The sequence below is a fragment of the Hyperolius riggenbachi genome, chromosome 12, assembly GCF_040937935.1.
Source record: "Hyperolius riggenbachi isolate aHypRig1 chromosome 12, aHypRig1.pri, whole genome shotgun sequence".
NCBI classification, from domain to species: Eukaryota; Metazoa; Chordata; class Amphibia; order Anura; family Hyperoliidae; genus Hyperolius; species Hyperolius riggenbachi.
Window position 1 is genome coordinate 205158541 of NC_090657.1, and position 19498 is coordinate 205178038.

The 19498-nt window shown below is 44.5% G+C and overlaps 1 protein-coding gene across 1 annotated transcript in view; it reads left to right on the forward strand.

The window, feature by feature from the left end:
- LOC137541031 (myosin-16-like) overlaps nucleotides 1-19498 on the forward strand; it is a 284543-nt gene that overhangs the window by 210075 nt on the left and 54970 nt on the right. The window contains exons 11-15 of the mRNA XM_068262177.1: nucleotides 1460-1587; nucleotides 9759-9955; nucleotides 12870-13002; nucleotides 14745-14961; nucleotides 19003-19139. Of these exons, the coding sequence (XP_068118278.1) occupies nucleotides 1460-1587; nucleotides 9759-9955; nucleotides 12870-13002; nucleotides 14745-14961; nucleotides 19003-19139 (812 nt within the window). The remainder of the gene's footprint in view (nucleotides 1-1459; nucleotides 1588-9758; nucleotides 9956-12869; nucleotides 13003-14744; nucleotides 14962-19002; nucleotides 19140-19498) is intronic.

The window sequence follows — 19498 nt, forward strand, 5'->3', positions numbered from 1 at the left end:
TATTTTACATTTATTGGAGAAACCCCTCCCTTCCTTTCATATTGCCGGGACAGAATCCGGCAAAATGCTGGAGTAGGTGGTGTCCGGCAATGGAGGAATTGCTAATGGCTGCCACCTGTATAACCCTAGTTATGAAAAGAGAAGGTTGAAAAGCATGCACTGAAATGCGCATAGGCTTGAAGGAGTGTTTATCTTTGTAAGTGTCAGAGAGGTGCAACTAAATATTTTTAATTAAAAAATGGTTTGGTTTGGGTCCGCTATAAGGTTAGGCATCGGTGAAGGGAGGGTTCAGAGTGAGAGTAGGATTTGGTTTAGTTTTAGTAAAATATCAGTATGTATTACTAACATTTACTGTCACTATTAGCACTGCAAGAGTAAAAAATCTGTAAATTTACCGATAATCTACTATTGTTGATTTCCAGGCGCCCTTTTTTCATATCCGCCTTCCCTCCCCCTCCCCCCGCCGCTGCCGCCGCAATGTATGAATGTATGTAGTGTAGTGCATTTATACATTACCTGTCCGGTGTCAGCCTCCACACGGTTTCTGTCCATCTCACCGGGTTTCGCATACACGCCGGCGGCACATAGCGTCTGACGTCAGATGCTATGCGCCGCTAGCGAGTATGCGGCTGTTACCCGGCGAGATGGACAGACACCGCGCGGAAGCTGCTACAGGATAGGTAATGTATAAATGCACTACACTATATACATTTTGGGGGCGGACGCGGCGGGCTCAGCCGATTCCCTGATGATTTCATGCTGAAATCGGACAGGAATCGGCCTGTTGTGTATGGGCAGATTCGACTAGAGACAAATTTATCTCTGATCAGATTCGATTAGAGATAAATTTGTCTCTTGGTCGAATCTGCCCATAATCTTCTAATGTATGGCCACCTTAAATGCATTATTGGACAATTAGATCCAATGCATCTCTATGGGCCATAGATCTGCTACCAGCAGCAGATCGACCTAGATCTTCCATCCTGTCAGATAGATCAAATGCATCAAAAATTTATCAAAATCCGCCACAAATAGCATAATAACATTTAAAGAAAAACATTTCTTTGTTGCAGCTGATAGAAATCCTGCAATAAATCTGCAGTGTGTCTACTTTCTGCTTTCATGGTAGCAGACATAGGGTTAACATCCTATGTTTACATATTTGCTGCTCTGCCAAGATTCCTGTCCTGACACAGCTGAGAGATCAAATTGCACTTGTAAATAGTCACAGATGAGGGGGGAATTAGACAGAACTCCACCTTTTATGTATTTTGAGAGTTTAGCCTATCAGTTTTTCTTCTGTACTGTGCAAGAGTTCAGATCCACTTAAAACAGAAGGTATTTGCGATTATTCGAGTTGTAGCGAGCATTTGAGCTGTCACACAGTACATCACTGCTGAATTTGCAAATGTTGTGGGTTTGAATGATATCAGATAAATTCTGGCTCTTCCCTTTGCAGTAGAGAACAGTGAGCTGAATCACCAGCTGGAGGAGCTAGAGAGCAGCCGAGCTCAGCTATCCAGGACCAAGGTGTTACTGGTGAACCAGGTGGAGGACCTGAAGAAGCAGCTGGAGGAGGAAGCCAAGGTATTTATCATGGGCAGCTTGTATCATTCTCTACTAGACACATTTTGTAATCCACATATGTAATCCACAGAACATTATTTTTGATTAACTATGAATGAAAAAAAAGTTATAAGCAGGCAGCTGGAGGTTGCTGAGGTCATTAGAATATGTGAATTGATTTGGGAAGCATTTTTTTAAACTACGTTCACTATTTTTTTTTGTGAATAATCAAATTAAAATATTGTCATATCAAGAAAAAAAAGTTGACTTAATTGGGGCTTCTTCCAGCCCACGTAGTCTTTGAGGTCCCTCAGTCTCCTCTGTTGTCACCAAAATAAAGTCTGCTACCTGGGCAAGGGGGTTGGGGGAAGGTCCTTCACCACTTTTTGCTTGGTACTACTGAGCATATTGGGGAGGAGGGGGTGGTGGCTTTTTTTTTTATTTGAGCAGCCCCCACTTAAAGAGACTCCGTAACAAAAATTGCATCCTGTTTTTTATCATCCTACAAGTTCCAAAAGCTATTCTAATGTGTTCTTGCTTACTGCAGCTCTTTCTACTATGACAGTCTCTGTAATAAATCAATGTATCTTTCCCCTGTCAGACTTGTCGGCCTGTGTCTGGAAGGCTGCCAAGTACTTCAGTGTTGTGGTTCTGCTATGAACTCCCCCTCCCAGGCCCCTATATGCACACTGCCTGTGTGTTATTTAGATTAGTGCAGCTTCTCTCTGCTCTCTTATCTTTTACAAGCTGGATAAATCCTCCTCTGAGCTGGCTGGGCTTTCACATACTGAGGAATTACATACAGGCAAAGCTGTCTGCACTCTGCAGTAAGAAACAGCCTGACACTTCAGTGCATGAGAACAGGGGGAAAGAAACACACAAATGATCTCTTGAGAATCAAAAGGAATGCTGTATACAGCCTGCTTGTGTATGGATGTATTTTCTATGTGTGGACATACTGTACATCAACCTACTTCCTGTTTTGGTGGCCATTTTGTTTGTTTATAAACAAACTTTTAAAAACTGTTTTTAACCACTTTTAATGCGGCGGGGAGCGGCAAAATTGTGACAGAGGGTAATAGGAGAGGTCCCCTAACGCACTGGTATGTTTACTATTGTGCGATTTTAACAATACAGATTCTCTTTAAGGACCCTCCGCACAGTCCTGCCTTTGTTGATAAAAATGCGACCCCCTCAGTTTTATATATCACAAAGAATTTTGAAAGCAAAGTTTTAAGATTTCTTTGTTTCTGCAGAAACCGCTACAGCATTCCCACTGAATTAGTGAAAAACACACTGCCTGTTGGATGTGTCAGTTTGCTGATTACTGCCCAGGGTTACCTATCCAGAATTTCCTGGTCTGTGCAGCTAATTACACATGCAGGAAATGCCTGGGCTGTAATCGGACAGGACTTACTACAGAGCGTACTGATAACATGGCTGGAAGAAAAAAAACCATTTGAGCTTACAGACCCCATTACAGTTTCATATCTGCCTGCAAACTGAAAAATACTTTTTAATAACACTAAGGGTCCTTTCACACTGGTGCAGTGCGGTGGGTCATTTTACCGCCCCTCACCTCTATCACAATGAAAGCCTATGAGTGCTTTCATGCAGCAAACAGTGCTCCGGAAGTCGCTGAACTACATACTGACGTTACTGCGCGTCCTCTGCGGCGGACCGGAAGTCATGTATATCAATGGCTACGCAGGGGTTTTAAAAAAGGTTGGCGGTGGCGTTGCAGCGCACGTGTACGGAAGCGTATTTTTACAATATGCTTCCGCGCACTTCTGGATTTTCGAAACAGGAAGTGAGCAGAAGCAAGCATCACTTCCTGTTTGGATGTCGGCCAGAAGGGGATTACCGCTTACGTATGTAATATTAATTTGCAAGTACATCATGTGTCAGCTGTCGTCAAGTCTTCCTTCTTCCATCTAAGAAATATAGCGAGAATCAAACACCTTTTCCCAGCTGAAGACCTACCTGCCCTGGTTCATACATTTGTATCCTCCCGCCTAGACTACTGCAATGCCCTGTTCATCGAATCTACAGATAAGGTTCTGCGCCCCTTACAGCTAGTACAGAATGCTGCCACCAGACTCCTAGCCAAAATGGAGAATCAATTTTAAGATCTGCCTGCTGACATTCAAGGCTCTAAACCACATGGGACCCAAATACATAGCGGATCTATTGAAACTTTATGCCCCTCCACGCACCCTCCGCTCTGCCAACAAGATGAAGCTGGTTATTCCCAGGATACACTTAACATTTGGTGCTCGGGCCTTTTCCTATGCAGCCGCTACTCTATGGAACTCACTTCCACAATCAGTACGAGAGGCTCCTTCTCTGGACAGCTTTAAAAAAAGGCTAAAAACTCACCTCTTCTCCCGAGCCTTTGAGACTGCATAATGCAGGGTCACAGCGCTTTGAGTCCCCAGGGAGAAAAGCGCTATAAAAATATTATTGATATTGTTGTTATTTTAAATAATTTTACTCGGTTGAGGTTGACTTTAAGGTGTATGGCCAACATTAATTGTTCCTCTCTAATCTAATTCTTAGCTTGTTTAACAGATTAGCTGCTGACAGCACAACACATGGATATGTTTAGTGTTGGGCGCTCTGTCTAATATACCATTCTTGTTAAAATGTGTTTTTTTTTTCCATGAGCTCCATTTGTAAAGCTCCGTCCCCATAAATGCCATCTCGTCCCATTATCACACGTCAGGAGGTCTGAGTCGGATTGTGCAGATCGGTTTGTGGTTACAAATGCAATGTGCTCTGGTTTCCTCTCTGGCTTTGATCTTGGCCGGGCTTAGCTGGATGAGACATCAGTGATCAGACAGCCAGGACTCCGCCGGTGCCTCTTCCAGATGGATGCAGCCTAATCGTATCACTGTTTGACATTTGTGGAGAGGAGATTTGGCCAGTGATGGGTAAACAAGCTTGGGACAGTTGTGCGGAGCGCAGTGACCGCGGCTGAACCCAAATCACTTCTTCTCACGCACTGCAAACATGCCGCAGCTAAAGCGGACCTCAACCCAAAGATTCCTCTCTACTCTAAAAGATACACAACAGCACATAAACTTTTAAAGAAAAACATCTATTTGTTACAGCTATTAGAAATCCTGCAATAAATCTGCAGTGTGTCTACTTTCTGCTTTCATGGAAGCAGACATTGGATTAATGTCCTGTTTTTACAAATTAGCTGCTCTGCCGAGGCAGCCAGCTGACATAGCTGAGCGATCAAATAACAGTTGTGCTTAGTCACAGATGAGGGTGCAAAACGCTTAAAGTGGAACTTGATTCAAAACTTCCTCTCTGCTTTAAAAGCTTAGCCACAACATGATAACCTTCGTGGAAAACAAATCTTCATTATGGTTTCTTGAAATTGAAGTTTTACTTGGTTTCACTTTTGCAGAAGACGCTGGAAGGGTTAAGGCTCTGTGTTTACCACATGGAGAGTTGCCATGGCAAAGCTCTCCTGCAGTCTATTCAGGGTTGCTGATAAGAACTAATTAGGATACTGTGATCTGCCTAAACAAACAGAACACAGAGAAGTGAATTTCTTCAGCATCTACCATATATGTGGAAAAAGAGACTTTTCATTGTGTGCTTTGCAAGAGTTCAGATCAGTTTTAAACAATTAAAGTGGGATGTGAAAGTTCGGGCAACCTTGTTAATAGTCATGATTTTCCTGTATAAATTGTTGGTTGTTACGATAAAAAATGTCAGTTAAATATATCATATAGGAGACACACACAGTGATATTTGAGAAGTGAAATGAAGTGTATTGGATTTACAGAAGGTGTGCAGAAAGTGTGCAATAATTGTTTAAACAAAATTAGGCAGGTGCACAAATTTGGGCACCACAAAAAAGAAATGTAATAAATATTTAGTAGATCCTCCTTTTGCAGAATTAACAGCCTCTAAACGCTTCCTGTAGGTTCCAATAAGAGTCTGGATTCTGGTTGAAGGTATTCTGGACCAATCCTCTTTACAAAACATCTCTAGTTCATTCAGATTTGATGGCATCCAAGCATGGACAGCTCACACCACAGATATTCAATTATATTCAGGTCTGGGGACTGAGATGGCAATTCCAGGACGTTGTACTTGTTCCTCTGCATGAATGCCTTAGTGGATTTTGAGCCGTGTTTAGGGTCGGTACCTTGTTGGCCTTGTTGAAAATCCAGCTCTGGCGCAGCTTCAGCTTTGTCACTGATTCCTGGACATTGGTCTCCAGAATCTGCTGATACTGAGTGGAATCCCATGCATCTCTCAACTTTGACAAGATTCCCAGTCCCTGCACTGGCCACACAGCCCCACAGCATGATGGAACCACCACCATATTTTACTGTAGGTAGCAGGCGTTTTTCTTGGAATGCTGTGTTCTTTTTCCTCCATGCATAACGCCCCTTGTTATGCCCAAATAACTCAATTTTAGTCCACAGCACCTTATTCAAAAATGAAGCTGGCTTGTCCAAATGTGCTCTAGCATACCTCAAGTGTCTCTGTTTGTGCTGTGGGCGGAGAAAAGGCTTCCTCTGCATCACTCTCGCATACAACATCTCCTTGTGTAAAGTGCGCCCAATGGTTGAACGATGCACAGTGACTCCATCTGCAGCAACCTAATGTTGGAGGTCTTTGGTGCTGGTCTGTGGGTTGACTGTTCTCACCATTCGTCACTTCTGTTTCTGTTTTTTCTTGGTCTGCCACTTCAAGCCTTAACTTGAACTGAGCCTGTGGTCTTCCATTTCCACAATATGTTCCTAACTGTGGAAACAGACAGCTGAAATCTCTGAGACAGCTTTCTGTATCCTTCCCATAAACCATGATGGGGAACAATCTTTGTCTTCAGGTCATTTGAGAGTGGTTTTGAGATCGACCCCCATGTTGCTACTCTTCAGATAATATTAAGAGGAGGGAAACTTGCAATTGACCCCCTTAAAGGAGTTATCAGGGATTTTGAAGCAAAATAAGTGCTACTTACCTGGGGCTTCGTCCAGCCCCAAGCTCCCAGCATGTCCCTCGCCGCAGCTCTGCCATCAGCCATACGCCGTCGCTGCCCCCGGTCCTCGGCGATGACGTCAGGCCGACCTAGAGGATGGCCTGTACTGCGCCTGCGCGAGCGGCACTGTCAATAACCGCCAAGTGGACCGGAGCGTACTGCGCAGGTGCAGTAGTTCTGCGCCTGCGCAGTACGCTCCGGTTCACATGGCGGTGATTGACAGCGCCGCTCGTGCAGGCGCAGTACAGGCCGTTCTCTAGGTTGGCCTGACGTCATCGCTGGGGACCGGGAGGCAGTGGTGGCGTACGGCTCACCGCGGAGCTGCAGCGAGGGACATGCTGGGAGCTTGGGGCTGGACGAAGCCCCGGGTAAGTAGCACTTATTTTGCTTCAAAATCCCTGATCACTCCTTTAACCACTTCCCAACTGAGGGGTTTTACCCCCTGACCACCAGAGCAATTTTCACCTTTCAGCGCTCCTTCCATTCATTCGTCTATCATTTTATCATTACTTATCGCAATGAAATGAACTATATCTTGTTTTTTTCGCCACCAATTAGGCTTTCTTTAGGTGGGACATTATGCCAAGAATAATTTTATTCTAAATGTGTTTTAATGGGAAAATAGGAAAAAATGTGGGAAAAAATGTATTATTTTTCAGTTTTCGGCCTTTATAGTTTTTAAATAATGCATGCTACTGTAATTAAAACCCATTAAATGTATATGCCTATTTATCCCGGTTATAAAACCGTTTAAATTATGTCCCTATCACAATGTTTGCTGCCAATATTTTAATTGGAAATAAAGGTGCATTTTTTTCAGTTTTGCGTCCATCCCTAATTACAAGCCCATAGTTTATAAAGTAACAGTGTTATACCCTCTTGACATAAATATTTAAAACGTTCAGTCCCTAAGGTAACTATTTATGTTTTTTTTTTAAATTGTACATTTTTAATTTTTTTTTAATTACAAAAAAAAAAATTGGGGAGTGTGGGAGGTAAGGAGTTAATTTTTTGTGTAAAACTAGTTTATTTGTGTGTAAACAATGCTTAGGGTGTAGTTTTACTATTTGGCCACAAGATGGCAACAGTAACTTTTTGTTTCATGCGACCTGCAAGCGTCCTTCCGGACGCTTGCAGGAAGTAGAAAGAGGCCTGGGAGTTTGTTATTGCTCACAATGATCGCGCTGCTCAGCCGAGCGGCAGCGGATCATTGCGGGGCTTAGATCAACGAACGGAAATGGATTTTCCCGTTCGTTGATCTCTGGGCGAGCGGGCGGCGGTGTGTTTACTAGCGGCGGGCGGCGTGTTTACGAGCGGAAACGCGGGCAGCGGCGGGAGTGCACAAAGTACGGATTTCTCCGTCCCTGGGGGTTAAAGGATGGAAAAAGAGACGGAGAAATCCGTACGGGCGGGGGTAAAGTGGTTAAATGCACTTTCTCATAATTGGATTCACCTGTGTTTGTAGGTCAGGGGTCACTGAGCTTACCAAGCCAAGTTGAGTTCCAATAATTCATTCTAAGGTTTTTGAATCAATAAAATGACAACAGTGCCCAAATGTATGCACCTGCCTAATTTTAGTTAAACAATTAATACACACTTTCTGTAAATCCATTAACCACCTTAGCGGTATGGACGAGCTCAGCTCGTCCATTACCGCCAGAGGGTGCCGCTCAGGCCCTGCTGGGCCGATTTTGATCAAATAAAGAGCAGCACACGCAGCCGGCACTTTGCCAGCCGCGTGTGCTGCCCGATCGCCGCCGCTCTGCGGCGATCCGCCGCGAGCAGCGGCGAAAGAGGGTCCCCCCAGCCGCCTGAGCCCTGCGCAGCCGGAACAAATAGTTCCGGCCAGCGCTAAGGGCTGGATCGGAGGCGGCAGACGTCAGGACGTTGGCTGACGTCCATGACGTCACTCCGCTCGTCGCTATGGCGACGATCTAAGCAAAACAAGGAAGGCCGCTCATTGCGGCCTTCCTTGTTTATTCTGGGCGCCGGAGGCGATCAGAAGAACGCCTCCGGAGCGCCATCTAGTGGGCTTTCATGTAGCCAACTTTCAGTTGGCTGCATGAAATAGTTTTTTTTTTATTTAAAAAAAACCCTCATGCAGCTGCCCTGGCGATCTTAATAGAACGCCAGGGTGGTTAAACTTAATTTCACTTCTCAAATAACACTGTGTGTGTCTCCTATAAGATATATTTTTTTTTAACCCAAAGCGAAGTTTATTGGAACAGTAAAGGCAAATTTTACAACACTGCCTGGTGCAAGGCAGAACACGAGTACAATCACGTGAGAAAGGTACATATGCAATATTGAGAAATGACATAGGAATATACATTATTTGCAGTTAAGTCCTGTGGGATGTGGGGATGTACACACTTTATACTATAAAAGAAAGAGGAGAGAGAGCTCTCAAGAAAGTTTAAGGACCATGGTGTTCTTACATCAAGAATGGTATATACTAACACTAATCTATCTCTCTATCCATTTATCCCATATTAGATGGAATTTGTTTATGGCCTTCCTGTGAAGATTCCTATAAGATATATTTAGCTGACATTTTTTATCATAACAATTAACAATTTATACAGAAAAATTATGATGATTAACAAGTTTGCCCAAAATTTCGCATCCCACTGTATATTGGAGTAGCAGCATAGCAGCATGTACAAATGCTAACTGCACTTGTCCTGTACTGACATTAGCTCGACAACTAACTTGTGTAGCTATGATGTGTGTCATGGCAAATATAACATAAAGTGACATTGTTTTCTACAATTCTGCTTTACTGGTGAGATTAGACAATGGCCTCAATTCACTAAGCTTATCTCCTGTCTTTAATAACTCTTCTAGAGTTATCACCATGGTGATAAGGCATGTAGTATTCAGGAAACATTTTACCTCAGGCAAACCTAAAGTTAACTCTTATGTCTTTAAGTTAACTCTTCAATCCTTAAAATAACTCCAGAGTTAAAGACAGGCTGTTTATTAACTGCGTGTGAAAATAACTACAGAGGAGGTAAATTAACTACAGAGGAGGTAACTTAAGGAATGAAGAGATAAAATAACTCTCTCACTGTGTGGAGGTAAGTTATCTCTTGTCTTATTATCTCCAGCATGATCTTAGTGAATTGAGGCCAATGACTGTTTCCTCCCTCTTGTCCCTCCGTTTCCTTTGATGAATGTTTAGGGGAAGAGCACAGTGGTGACGACACTGGCCAGCCTGAAGCTGGACTATGAGATGGTGAAGGAGCAGCTGGAGGAGGAGGTGGAGAGCCGCTCCGAGCTTCACCGACACATCTCAAAGCTGAATGGCGAGGTTGTGCACTGGAGGACGCGCTATGAGAATGAGGCCGTCCAACGCACCGAGGAATTGGAGGACGCCAAGTGAGCTATTCAACTCTGCACTTTATTTCATGACCTATTCACTCCTAGCTAGGATTTGTGAAAGAGGTGGATACTGTACAACCAGGGCTGGAATTAGCACTAGGCATGCTAGGGATGAGCCTAGAGATGCCAGTGAGCTGAGAGGCAGCTCTCATGGGTTAGCAAACTAATGCACACTATCTTCACTATCCTGGTGCCACGCCCTCTTTACTGCCCCTGGAGCATAGAGAGCAGGATAGACGGGCTGGATGGGACAGCCCATCTATCGCTCTATGCTCCCTTGGTGGTGAGCATGTACAAACAAGAACTGGATGTGAAGGTGTACATAAGGGGTCCCCAAACTTTTTTGGGTCAAGGGCCGGGTCAACAAACCTCAGACTGCTGGAGGGCCGGAAAATACATAAAATGATGTTGAAAAACATTACATTGAATCTAGGTATTGATTCCCCCCCAATCATGCCCAGAGGAGAACTCCCAGCAGCAGCCATTCAGTCATGCAGCGCCCGAAGAACGTCTTTGTGCACCAGACAGTGAAGCATACCCAGGTGACAACGTGGCATCCAGTTGGACAGCAGTGTCACCTGATGCAGAATTGGAAGCCAGCAAATGACTGCTCGCTGTAGTACATGGATCGGTGGTGCCAGCACTACTATTCTATATGCGGGCCGAGGATATATAAAGGTGCAGTGGGCCACATCGATAAGTTATACATTTTGTGTTTGGGGGCCAGTAGTTTGAGGACCACTGGTCTACATAAACAACAGTTTTATGAAGGTCTGCACAAACAATAGTTTGCATAGACCCTATAGTCACCTTTAGTGGGGGGAAGTTTAGGTGGCACCAGTGAGCTGTCATATCATGTGAGTTCCTTCCCCACTATCTTCCTCAGTATTGTGTTGTTATGCCCTGTGGTACCGTACACCAGCTCTTATGTGACAATCTTATTGGTTGACGATCTGGATGTAGTGCTAGACTCCTCCTCCAGGGTGCTATAAATCCCACCCACCTTCCCTCATTGCACAATGTAACAGACCAGCAGAGGAGTGGGGGGTTGGGATTTGTGGCACTCAGGTGGATGAGGTGGGCATAGCAGCTCTGCTCTAGCCTGATTTGCAGATTATCAGAAGGGATACCCCCACAATACTAATGAGAACAGGGGAAAGGATATAACCGCACATTCTTCCTGGAGCCATTTATACATTTCCACTTTTGTGAACTCTACAGAGTCCCATTAAAGAGTCACTGTGGTGGCATAAAGTAGAATGCTGTAAATTATTCAGGATACAGACTGTTATGTTAATTATCCTGGTTTCAGCATCAGAAACACTTCCTATATCTATATATTGCTCTATATTGTATGTAACCCCACTCTCCCAGTGATGTTTAGCCTAGGCTATTTATCAATGTGGAATTCTCCTCCCAGAGCATTCTGGGAAACTAGGTATTATTTATGCTGTCTTTGGAACACAGGGTACACAAATATTTCACAGTGACCTGCCAGGACTAAATAAGTGTCCACCTGTGATAAATATCAAAATGTAAATGTGGGTGAGGAAAGATTTTACAGTGGGCAAAACACTAAATAATTTATTAAGTCATATTGTAAAAAAATTAACAGTTGTTTTCCTTTACATTAGATTCAGTAATGCTCCCCTTTAAATAAGGCACTATTAATTCCCCTTTGTGGTTTTGCCTATCCATGACCATATTAGGGCATCTCTGTCTTCCTTTTTAATTCCCCATAATATATAATAAAGAGTATCTGCAGAAGGGGAGCTAAAGCCCCTGGTAATGGGTGCAGTTAGGGATATACTCTGCAGAGATCTCACCATCCCTGAGAGATAGAAGAATGCTGTAGGAGGTCCTCTAGTAATGGGTACAGAAGGTGTGCAGACTAGGATTTCACCATTTGAGTTCCTGGGGGTGGAAGAAACCATTTGCGGTTTTACCTCCACCATCTACCAAACACTGAGATATCACATATCATAGTGTAGTGGGGGTGTCTCAGCACCTTGCAGGGAAAAAAATATATAGGAGACAAATACGGGAGCTCAATAGTGTAGTATATTAGTATGCAATTGAAAAAAGAAATTTCAATAAATTACTACTCACAAAAGGAGGTTGCAAGGGCAGCCAACCGTAGGAAGCAGGGGGAGACCATAAACCCGACTCCACTCCGGGTAGTCCCAGCCAGGACCTGGATGTGGTCGCTCTCCTTTAAAAAGTAGGGACAGGTGTCCACTGTGAGGCACCCACAGGTGGTCTGTCACCACCCCTCAAACACAGATTGTTTGGGGGTATAGCTATGCACAATTGAAGGTAAAGAGGCGCCCTGGTTGAAATAAAAGCATCTAAAAACAGCTTAAAATCGAGGAAATAATATTAGGTGGCTTACCTCAATAACGAAATCCTTGTATATGACAAAAGATTTTTATTTAGCACAGGCAACGCGTTTCGCGGGTCCAAGCCTGCTTCATCAGGCCAATAAAAGTGCCAAATGAACAAGTCGATATGGCAAAGGGAGCCTCCGAAAACGCGCCCAACGAAAACGCGTTGCCTGTGCTAAATAAAAATCTTTTGTCATATATAAGGATTTTGTTATTGAGGTAAGCCACCTTATATTATTTCCTCGATTTTAAGCTGTTTTTTGATTTTATTTCAACCAGGGCGCCTCTTTTCCTTCAATTGTGCATACCACATATCAGTTCAGGGTGGAGCGACTTTTTAGACGCAGTTCACAGGTCCAGAGGACGCTGATTGATGGCGGGAGTATAGTTTTGTTATGGTTTAATTGTAAACATTCTGTTATCTTATTTGGAATTAATGAAGGATTGTTTAGGATTGGCTGAAATTAATGACAGCACTTCTTTCAATAACCTTGTCATGTCCACAAACTCTTCACATCTCCGTCCAGGAAGAAACTCGTCACCCGTTTACAAGAGGCCGAGGAGGCCGCAGAGATGGCCCAGGCCAAGTGCTCCAGCCTGGAGAAGAGCAAACAGCGCCTGCAGGAGGAGATGGAGGAGCTCTGTGTGGACCTGGAGAAGGTGCTGCTCCCCTTACTACTCATTAACATCACATTGGGGGAAGGCAGGGCTTCCTGATCACACTGGAAGAGATGATTGCCCAATTCTGATTTGGCCAATTTCCAGTTAGAGTTAAGCTTTCCAATTCGGAAATTGCAAAAACTGAAATTCCAGCCTGTTTGTCTATGTTTCCGGCTTTTCAAGTAAAATGGAAAGACCCTAAATATGCCATTCACACAAAATTTATTTTGGAGTTCTGGGCCACCAGTGGGAACATGTTGCCTTTTTTAATCAAAAATCTTGAAGATGTTGAGAAAGTCGATGTTAAAGGTTTTTTTGTGTGGAATTTCAGCAGTTTTAGGTTCATTAGCTTCAATCGCCAGGATTTTCTCAAACATTCAATTGGTAAAACGTTTTTTTTTTAAATATGTACTGTCCATTCAAATGTAAAAACAGGGTCCTTCCTCCCAGCACTTATAAACCCCTGGCTGTTCCCCAGAAAGTCTGGAGCCTCCAAGTTTCGGGCATGCTATCAGCTCACATGGACTATAAGTTCGGTGGGTACTCTGCAAACACAGAGATAGCAAGCATTTTGTAAAAAAGCATTTTTTTCCTAGTGTCAATTAGTTGTTAACACTTTGCGAGAATAAGTAAAACAGAACTTTGCCTTCTTAAAACAGAAGGTATTTGCAATTATTCAGGAGTCTGTCTCCCACAATACATCACTGCTGAATATGCTAATCATTTCTTAGTTGTCTTTGTAAGCTAAACACACCTCCAGAACCGCTGGAATGCAATGACTTGTCGGCTGTTAATTGTACAGAGCCATAATAATCCAACATGCATGTCGGAGCAGTTTTGGGTACCTGGAGTCGCAGTCACAATTGGAGGCTGTATAAACTGAGGAGTTGGTGTCGGATGATTTTTGTACCGACTTCACAGCCCTGCGGTTTCAGACTGGTTGGCCCTTATGAGTGCATGGCATGGATTAATGTGGCTCTGGGGTAGGACGTGCAAATACCTTCTGTTTTAATTTAGGCAAACTTCTGTTTTGCGTAGTTTTAGCATATTGAACCTAGTTTTAGCATAGTGAACCTAGGAGTTCTGGTTCACCATCTGTAACCCCAAGAATTAGTTAAACCCGGTTCACATTGAACAAAAACAGAACGGTCCCTAACGGAGGTGAACGGCTCCTATGTTACTGGTAATCAATAGGATTCGCTCGCATTGCTTCGTTCTAACGGATCTGTTCGGACCATTCTGCCCAAACGGACGGAAAGTTTGGCTCTGCAGCGATTTTTGTGGATCGATGGATGCGTTGCACGGACTTTACTGAACGAAGGGTCACGGAAAAACTGATGCCATTAAAGACTGATCCATTCCATGAATTTGTTTTTTCACGGATCAGTTTTCCATTCATGTCTGGGTGAACCGGGCCTCGGGGATTCTATTATATTCTTATGCTCATTCCACTGGGAGGTCCAGATATTGCAATTATCATCAGTACCATTATTTCAATTTCGCAACACATTTTTAATCATAGTTTTGTCCTATTTCTTCCATTTGCTGCCTAACTCCATCTAATACCTCATTACTGAATCCCCTTTCTGACATCTAACCCAGACCTACCCCAACAGTAACCTCTTCCTGATGCCTATCTGTGCTCCCCCCCCCCCCCCCCCCACAGCACCCAAACTTATCAGCAATCTGCTCCAAATCCACTACTTTGATCATTCTTATGTTGGCCTCTGCTTCCACTTCAGGCAAACACCACAGCGACAGCTCTGGACAAGAAGCAGAGGATGATTGATAAGCAGATCCTGGAGTGGCGGCAGAAATATGAAGAGAATCAGGCGGAGTTGGAGGCCTCACAGAAGGAGAGCCGTCTCTACGCCAGTGAACTCTTCAAGATCAAATCTGCTTTTGAAGAGACCAGCGAGCAGCTAGCGTCCGTAAGAAGAGAGAACAGAGTGCTGCAAGGTAAGGGTGCCACAGTACTGCCCATACTGCTAATGGTATTCGCCTACTGCAATCCAAACATGGGAAAGGCAGTGCATCTGATTCTTCTATGAATTGCACTGAAAGTATGTTTACAGGTTGTTGTTTTTAATCAGGAATATATTAAATATCACAAATGAAATTATGATACTAGTTTTGTTTAGCTTCCGAGTAGTAAAGATAAGCTACCGTCTTTGTTAACAATAGTCCAGCAAAGTCCCCGGTATATGGCACTAGCAGGGATCGCCTGATGCCGGATACATGTGCTTGCCGGATGCTTGAGCAACTGGCCGATAAAACACAAAACACAAATCTCCCCCCTACAGCTACAGGTAGGTTAGAAGATGCCGCTCGGAGGCTGGGTAAGTATTTTATTCTCTGCAAAGCCCCCCCCCCCCCCCCCCCCAAAGCACAGTCCCCGTTACGTCCTCAGGCGTGCCAGTTAGTTAATACTTCCGGTTGCATAAGTTCCGGATAATGGGGACCATGCTGTAGTTACCTGAAATGACATGCAACGTGGTTAGATGAACTTGTGAGCATACAGTACCAGTCATACTTAGAACTTGCCTGTGTTCAACTTTTTTCTTTAAATAAATGAGAAAAATGGAGAGAAAGTGCCCTATCCATAATCACCTTATGATTACTTACAACCTCACAAACCTGAACGATTGATCACATCTGAGGAAAATATTGTACTGTTAATGGACACTTTTAAAGGGGAACTTCAGCCTAAACAAACATACTGTCATCAAGTTACATTAGTTATGTTAATTAGAATAGATAGGTAATATCATCTCTTATCCCACCTGGTTTTAAAAGAACAGGCAAATGTTTGTGATTCATGGGGGCTGCCATCTTTGTCATGGGGGCAGCCATCTTTTTGGTTGAAAGGAGGTGACAAGGAGCAAGAGACACAGTTCCAACTGTCCTGTGTCCTGATTACCCCTCCCAGCTGCACACGCTAGGCGTCAAATGTCAAATTTAAAATGTAAAAAAAAAAAAATTGCACCAAAACAGCAGAACGAGAACAACAAAATCAGAAATCCCATCATGCTTTGCACAGCATCAGGGGAAAAAAGCCCGGGCAGTTTTCTTCTGTGCAGCTAAAAATAAGGCTTGTATAAGAGAAACAAAGTTCTGATGCTGTGAAACTGTTAAAGAAACACCAAGCCTTTTCAGTGCTGCTGAGTCGATTTGTAGTCCGGAGGTTCACTTTAAGATGGGAAGGTATTTATATGTACAGATACTCCACTCAGCATGCAGATATTAAGGTCTGCCCTACATAAAAAAACATATACTGTAGGTAAAGATGATAAAACTGTGTTGTATATTGATAATGATGGTGAAGGCCCCTCACCTCTGTTTAACAATGGTTGGTTTCAGTGACATAGCTAAGGAGCTCTGGGCCTTGGTGCAAGGTTTACATTGGGTCCCCCTTCCTAATCTATACATAACAATTGATACTGTGCACCAAAACCTGTCAAGGACAACCACAGTGTCAGAGGCACAAGAAAGGGATGGGGAACAGTTTGTTAATGATGATCACTATTATTCAAAGCATCTATAGAAGTGATTATTACCAGCACAGGACCAATAAAGAGCTAATGCTGTGGGTGAGGGAGGAACCCTCAGGGCCTTGGTGTGGTCGCAACCTCTGCACCCCCTATTGCTACGCCACTGGTTGCTTTAGTTGATCTAGACAAACTAGGTCAAACTAGACATAAAGCTAAAGCACATCTTCAGCTAGGTCATTTTAACAATTCACATCTGTAGAATGAGTCTCAATTAGGCTTGACCTTTTTAAGTGGGCTAAATGGATTGATTAAAGTGGCAATTAAACCAGGAAAAAAAATCAGTTTTACTCACCTGTGGCTTCTACCAGCCCTCTGCAGCTGTCCCGTGCCCTCGCAGTCGCTCACGGATCCTCCGGTCCCCCGCCACCAGCTAGTTTCATGTCGCCGACACACCTGGCCATGCGTAGTCTTCTTCGCATTCTCGTCCGTAATAGAGTCCTGCGGCTGCGCAGGACGGTATTGTGGATGGGAACATGAAGAAGGTGACACGTGGCCAGGCCTGTGCAGGCGCAGAGGGCCTGTCGGCCGAAAACAACACAAGCTGGTGGCGGGGACAGGAGGATCTGCGAGTGACTGCAAGGGCATGGGACGGCTGCAGGGGGCTGGTAGAAGCCCCATCTGAGTAAAACTGATTTTTTTTTTTCCCTGGCTTAAAGAGACTCCGTAACAAAAATTGCATCCTGTTTTTTATCATCCTACAAGTTCAAAAAGCTATTCTAATGTGTTCTGGCTTAGGGCCGGTTCACATTACAAACGCGGATGGCCACGCATGCGGAACGCAACACGTACAAACGCACGCCATCCGCGTTTGTATGCGTTGCGGGGCTGATCCCATCACTGAAAAGTGAATGGGACAGCCGCGCGTTTTTGCTAAATCTGCGTGCAGCATGCGTTCCCGGACTGCACAGGTGGTCCGGAACGCATGCAGTGTGAACATCAGACAGTGCACTCTATGCACTGTCTGATGTCGTGCGTGTCGGGCCACCCGCACGCGTTTCCAAAACGCAGCTGGAAACGCGTGTAGTGTGAACGGGCCCCTACTGCAGCACTTTATACTATCACTGTCTCTGTAATAAATTAATGTATCTTTCCCCTGTCAGACTTGTCGGCCTGTGTCTGGAAGGCTGCCAAGTTCTTCAGTGTTGTGGTTCTGCTATGAACTCCCCCTTCCAGGCCCCTCTATGCACACTGCCTGTGTGTTATTTAGGGTTAGAGCAGCTTCTCTCTTCTCTCTTATCTTTTACAAGCTGGATAAATCGTCCTCTGAGCTGGCTGGGCTTTCACATACTGAAGAATTACAAGGGCAAAGCTGTTTGCAGGAAGAAAAGAGCAGCCTGAAACTTCAGTACATGAGAACAGGGGGAAAGAAACACACAAATGATCTCTTGAGATTCAAAAGGAAGGCTGTATAAAGCCTGCTTGTGTATGGATGTATTTTCTATGTGTGGACATACTGTACATCAACCTACTTCCTGTTTTGGTGGCCATTTTGTTTGTTTATAAACAAACTTTTTAAAACTGTTTTTAACCATTTTTAATGCGGCGAGGAGTGGCGAAATTGTGACAGAAGGTAATAGGAGATGTCCCCTAACGCACTGGTATGTTTACTTTTGTGCGATTTTAACAATACAGATTCTCTTTAAGACTCCCTTTAAAGGAGTCATCAGGGGATATTTAAGAAAACGAGTGCTACTTACCGGGGGCTTCCTCCAGCTCCAAGCTCCCAGGACGTCCCTCGCTCCAGCTCTGCCTTCAGCCGATCGCCGCTGGTCCGTCCCGGCCTCCGGCAATGACGTCAGAGCGACCTCTAGGTCGCTCTGTACTGCGCCTGCATGAGCGGCGCTGTCAATTACTGCCACGTTGGCCGGAGCAGACTGCGCAGGTGGTAGTAGTTCTGCGCCTGCGCAATCCGCTCCGGCCCACGTGGCGGTGATTGACAGCGCCGCTCGCGCAGGCGCAGTACAGAGCGACCTAGAGGTCGCTCTGACGTCATCGCCGGGGACCAGGACGGACCTGCGGCGATCTGCTAAAGGCAGAGCTGCGGTGAGGGACGTCCTGGAAGCTTCGAGCTGGAGGAAGCCCCCGGTAAGTAGCACTCACTTTCTTACATATCCTCTGATGACTCCTTTAAGTACATATGTGTATTATATTATTTACTAATTTCACATGTAGAAGTAACCTGTAGCAGCGACAAAAATGTCATCAACAGCAGGGCTTCCTAACCCTATCCTCAAGACTCAAGTACCACCAACAGTGCATGTTTTGTGGAAATCCACAGAGGTAGTTAATAAGCTCTGCTGAGACACTAATTACCTCACCTGTGCATGTTTGTGGTTTTCTGCAAAACATGCTCTGTTGGTGGTATTTGAAGACCAGCACAGGAATCAACATCCAGTTGAGATTTTTGTCTTCTTCTTTGGATGTGTACAGTTTCTTTCTTGCTTTACAGAGGAGGTGACGGACCTGTCTGAGCAGCTGCGGGATGCTGGGAAGAATGTCCACGAGCTGCAGAAGACCAAGAAGAAGCTGGAGATGGAAAAGGAGGAGCTACAGGCGGCCTATGAGGAGGCAGAATCTGCATTAGAGGTGAGTGACTGTTGCCCGAGCGCACACATGGACTTTGCTGAACCAGAATTACTAGTAGTGATCTGATCAGCTGACTTGGTGCTCCAGATCACATGGGAACTGCCCACAGGCCATTGTTCTGCTCTAGCAAAGTATGCGGAATGTATTAAATGCCTGATGGATCAAGCCTCTATAAAAATCTCTCCGATGCAAAAGTAGTCATTCAAATGTCTTTGTTCCTTACATTGTGGAATCAAGGCAAAGAATGGTGTTGGTCAGGAGGGAGGAGCATGACTGTGGCTTCCTTTTAACCGCTTGCCGCCCGCGTCACACCAATGGGCATTCCCGTGGCGGCAGCCCCAGGACCAGCTAATGCCGAT